Source organism: Cicer arietinum, chromosome 8 (genome assembly GCF_000331145.2).
Source record: "Cicer arietinum cultivar CDC Frontier isolate Library 1 chromosome 8, Cicar.CDCFrontier_v2.0, whole genome shotgun sequence".
Taxonomy (NCBI): Eukaryota; Viridiplantae; Streptophyta; class Magnoliopsida; order Fabales; family Fabaceae; genus Cicer; species Cicer arietinum.
The window spans coordinates 12,597,417-12,603,091 of NC_021167.2; the positions used below are offsets into that span (position 1 = coordinate 12,597,417).

The 5,675-nt window shown below is 33.7% G+C and overlaps 1 protein-coding gene across 1 annotated transcript; it reads right to left on the bottom strand.

The window, feature by feature from the left end:
* Positions 1-4,374: 4,374 nt before the first annotated feature.
* LOC140919066 (uncharacterized) lies at positions 4,375-4,968 on the bottom strand. The gene has a single exon (XM_073364578.1). The coding sequence runs from the start codon at positions 4,966-4,968 to the stop codon at positions 4,375-4,377; it is 594 nt and encodes a 197-aa protein (XP_073220679.1).
* Positions 4,969-5,675: the final 707 nt, after the last annotated feature.

Consider the following 5,675-nt stretch of genomic DNA (forward strand, 5'->3'; position numbering starts at 1 on the left):
CTATAAACTGAGCAATGGTCATGGTTGTTTTAGTTTTCATGGTCTTTTTGGATTGAGTTGAAGGTTGAGAAGATTATTATGAGAGAGGAAAAAATTTATTCGATCAATCTCCTTTTTTGATTTAGAGGAGTTAATTGAGAGGGTTCGAAAGAAAATGACGATTTTGAAGGAGTGATGAGTTTGGGTTGTGCTTTTTCTTTAACGGTTATGGGAGGAGGAGTTTTAGACGAGTCATCAGTCTCGGAATCGGAGATGATGAAGTAAAAGGGGTTTTCTGTTTTGGCTTTGGAAGTTCCTATGCCAGATTGAACTCTCATGGAGCGTCTTTTTGGTATCATAGGTTTTCTTAGATGAGGAGGAACTTGAGCAATATTAGGAGGAGGACATGTGTATAGTGGTGGAAGAACAGTGGATAGGGGATTGGGATTGATAGGAAGATTGTTAGGGTTAGTTTCAGGGGATGATGAAAGATAATCATAAAACGAAGTATCAGAGGAGATGTGTGGAGGAGTTGGCCATGGCGGTGGAGAAGGTGAGCGTTGAAATGAATCAGATGATGGGGGTGATGAAGATGGTGAACAGGGACAAGCATTCTTTCTTGCAGATTGTTTTGTGCGTGTCATGGCTTGGGAGTTGAGAAGTCTGAGTGAGAGAGATTGGAGGAAGAAGATGAGAGGTTTAAAGGTTTTGTTTGCTGTTTTTTTTTTTGAAAAGAAGATGAAGTGGTTAAAGGAATTGTCAGAAACGTGAGTAGGACAATGATTATCTTGGGAAGGAGGAGAGAATTTTGGGGGCGGGAGTGCTGTGTCAGTTTCTCTTTTACAGGTAAAGAGACGCATGCATTAGATGCCAAGTTTTACCTTTTTGGTTTGAGAGGGAAAGTGATGACTCAGAGAAGAATGTTGGTTGACAGAACGGTGACTGATTCTGGAAAAACGGAGATTGATAAACGTTCTCCATTTTCTGCAGAAGCAGAATTTAACCAGAATTCTCTGAATTTTTCGTGATTTTCAGTTTTTCTTTGATTAAATTAAAACTATCTTCGACAAGAGGCTTTGTAAAGATGTTAGCAAGTTGATTTTGAGTATCAATAAAGATTAATTCGACATCTTTCTTATTGACATGATCACGAATGAAATGATGTTTTATTTCAATATATTTTGATCTAGAGTGTTGTATTGGATTTTTAGACAAATTTATAGCACTTGTATTATCACAATAAATTGGAATACTGGAATAACTTACTAAGTAGTCTTGGAGTTGATTTTTAATCCATAGAACTTGTGAACAATAGTTTGCTGCTGAAACATATTCAGCCTTAGTTGTTGATAAGGCTATAGTGTTCTGTTTTCTGCAAGACCAGCTGATCAGTGCTTCGCCTAAGAACTGACATGCTCCACTTGTGCTTTTTCTTTCTATTTTATCTCCGGCATAATCAGCATCACAATATGCTATATGATCAAAATGTGAACCCTTTCTATACCAAAGACTAAGATTAGTGGTTCCAACAAGATATCTAAATATATGTTTTACTGCTGTTAAATGGGATTATTTTGGTGCTGATTGAAATCGCACGCATAATCCTACTGCGAATACAATATCAGGCCTACTAGCAGTTAGATAAAGCAAAGAGCCAATCATTCCTCGATATTCTTTTTCAGAAATAGAGTTGCCATTTTCATCTTTCTCTAAAGAATAAGATGGATGCATGAGAGAGGTCATGATTTTTGATTCATTCATCTTGTATTTGACCAACAAATCTTTAATGTACTTTTCTTGACAAATAAAAATGTCGTTTTCATATTGTTTAATTTGTAAACCAAGAAAGTACTTTAATTCTTCCATCATGCTCATTTCAAATTCACTTTGCATAAGTTTTGAAAAACCTTCACACATTTTTTCATTTGTTGATCCGAAAATGATATCATAAACATATACTTGAACAATGAGTAAGTCATTCTTTTATGTTTTCTTAAATAATGTAGTATCAATTTTTCCTCTCAAGAATCCATTTTTTACTAAGAATGAACTCAGTTGTTCATACCATGCTCTTGGTGCTTGTTTTAAACCATATAGAGCTTTGGTGAGTTTGAAAACATGATTTGGTTTTGATTGATTTTCAAAACCTGGGGGTTGTTTTTCATAGACTTGTTCATTTAAGAATTCATTCAAAAATGCACTTTTAACATCCATTTGAAACAATTTAATAAGTTTATGAGATGCATATGCAAAAAGTATACGAATAGCTTCTAACCTTGCAACTGGAGCAAAGGTTTCATCATAATCTATACCTTCTTGTTGATTGTAACCTTGAGCTACCAATCTTGCTTTGTTCCTGATGACCTTACCTTCTTCATCTAGTTTGTTTCTGAAAACCCATTGTGTACCAATGATTGTTTGATCTAATGGATCATGTACCAGGGTCCAGACTTCATTTTTCTCAAACTGCAGCAGTTCTTCTTTGATGGCATTTATCCAAGATTGATCAATAATGGCTTATTTGATTGATTTTGGTTCGATCTGAGATATCATCGCCATGTTGTTCTCATCATTCTTGAACGATTTTCTTGTTCTAATCCTATCAGCCGTGTCTCCAGTGATCTGGTTTTGAGGATGATCTTTAGTCGTTCTCAAGCTTTTTGGTGGAGAATGAAACAGAGATTGTTTATCAATCTCTGTTTTCTGCAAACTGTTTTGCTGCTGTATTTCGATTTGAGTTTCCTCTTCCTCATCTTTTTTTACTTATATCTAAGTCATCAAACTCATCAAATAGTATGTGCATACTTACTTCTACAACATTAGTTCTTAAATTAAACACTCTATATCCTTTAGAATCAGTTTAGTAACCAAGAAAGATTGCTTTATCTGATTTTGCATCAAATTTTCCAAGGAGATTTTTGTTGTTTAAAATGTAACAGTAACAACCAAAGATATGAAAGTAAGAGATGTTTGGTTTTCTATTTTTCCGAATTTCATATGGGGTTTTGTTGATGATCTTTCTTATGGATACATTAGAATATAGCAAGATGTGTTTATGGCTTCAGCCCAAAAATATCTTTCAACATTTGACTCTTCTAAAATGGTTCTTGCCATTTCTTGTAGTGTTCTATTTTTTCGTTCAACAACTCCATTTTGTTGTGGAGTTCTTGCACATGAAAGATTATGAGAAATGTCAAGTTCATCAAAAAAAATTTTTTTTTAAAAGAAGCATTTATAAATTCTTCTCCATGATCACTTCTTACAGAAATGATGCTGGATTCTTTTTCATTTTGAACTTTTTTGCAAAATATTTTAAATACTTCAAATGCATCATCTTTTTGTTTCAAAAACAGAACCCAATTAAATCTTGAAAAGTCATCAACAATAAGAAAACCATATTTCATTCCTCCTAGACTTGTTATTTTGACTGGCCCAAAGAGATCTATGTGAAGTAGTTCAAGAGTTTTGTTTGTTGTTACAAAGTCTTTTGAATGAAAACTACTTTTGACTTGTTTTCCTTTTGCACATGCTTCACATATTTTATCTTTTTCAAAGTTAAGTTTGAGTAATCCTCTAACAAGATCTAATTTAGAGATTTTTGAAATGGTTTTCATACTGATATGCCCAGCTCTTTTATGCCATATCCATTTATCTTTATTGATTGATATAAAACATGATTCATCAGGTAGTTCTTCAAGATATAAAACATATAGATTTTTCTTTCGATTTCCAGAAAATAGAATTTCCCCAGTTTTAGTTTTTCTAATTTCACATACCTTGGGTTTCAAAATGACTTCACATCCATTGTCACATAGCTGACTTATGCTTAACAAATTGTGTTTTAAACCTTCCACATATTGAACATCAGTTATCTGAGCAGAATTTGTCTTACCAATGGTTTCGTTACCTTTAATCTGAGCTTGATTGTTATTTCCAAAAGTAACCGATCATCCATCCTTCTTGATGAATGTCATAAAGAAATTTTTATCTCATTTCATGTGTCTTGAACTGCCACTGTCCAAGAACCAAGGCTTACTTTTTCTATTTGGAAATCCAACCTCATCTTCATCTGTTCTTGCCATTAAGCATATGTTAGCTTCTTCTTCTTCTTCTTCTTCTTCTTCTTCTTCTTCTTCTTCTTCTTCTTGGGATTTTTTGTTTTGAAATCCCTTTTTGATTTGATCTCTTCTTCTCATCATTCTTTGTATTCTTCTGGTGAAAAGAGCAATTTCATCAGCATCTTCTTGTTCGTTTTCTTCTGGTTCTTCCTCTATTTGTGTTGTGATTTGAGATGCTTTTAGTGCTATTGTCTTTCCCTTCTTGATTAGTTTGTCTTCTTGTAGTAGTACTTCATGTGCTCTTAATGTTCCAATTATTTCTTCTAGGGAAAATGATTCAAGATTCTTGGCTTTGGCTTATAGCTGTTACCATTGGTCTCCATATAATTGGAAGACACCTCATGATCTTTCTTACTCTTTCTTGAACTGTGTAAGCTTTGCTAAGGGAACGCATTTCATTTACTATTGTTGTGAATCTTGAGTACATTTCATCAATGGTTTCTCCTTCTTGCATTTCGAATAGTTCGAATTTCCTTATGCCAATGTCTATCCTAGTTTCTTTGACATGGCTTATTCCTTCATGGTGAGTTTGCAGTGTATCCCAAACTTCTTTTGCAGTTGTGCATTCATCTACTCTTTCACTTTCTTCCCTGCTTAAAGCACATGATAAGAATAACTGAGCTTTAGAATTTAGAAGTACCTTAGTTTTATCATCAGTTGTCCAGTATGTTTCTTTCTTCATGACAGAGTTTGAGTCATCTTGATCAACCCTTGGTATGAAGTCTCCATTTGTAATGATGCGCCACATTCCTGTATCTTGAGACTTTAGAAACAGCTGCATCTTATTTTTCCAAAAGTAGTAATATGATCCATCAAAGAATGGTGGTCTGTTTGAAGATCCTCCTTCAACAATGTACTTTGCTTTCGACATTCTTCTAGAACTTGTTAGGTGTTTTTACTCTTTCTAGAGACCGAGCTCTGATGCCAATTGAAGTAGCAATGTCGATTTACAAGGAAGGGGGGTTTGAATTGTAAATATATCTTTTTAAAAATTCCTGAAATAAACTCAAGTTTTAACTCAAGAATGATCTTGATTAAGAAAACAGAAAACGGAGAACATTTTTTGGTTTTAATTATAAAACGGAGAGCATTCTTGGTTAGCTTACAAAATAGAAAATCAGTTTGTGTTTTATCTTAGTTAATCAATCACGCTTAATAAACCACACAAAGATATATCCTGGTTCACCCAACTCAGGCTACGTCCAGTCCTCACACTGTGAGTTTTTCCACTAAGTGTTTAAAACAAAGAACCTTCTTTATTTTACAGCACCTAGTTCAGATCAACCTTGATCTGTTTCAATCTCTATTAATTTCCACCCAGAAAGTAAATGCAACATCTATCTAACTTTGATAGGATTTAATACAATCTAAACAAACTTTAATATAACTCTTATAGTTTGAGTTTTTACAATAAGATTGTTTTTTGATAGAATCTGAGATTTCTCAACTCTTGTTTGAGATTCGATTCTTTACAAAGAAATCAGTAGTAATCACGCAGTCTGATGTTGGAATTTAGAATTGCTCCTTCTTTGTGAAAATTGAGAACTTCAAGTATGTAAATGTGAATGATTATGGGAA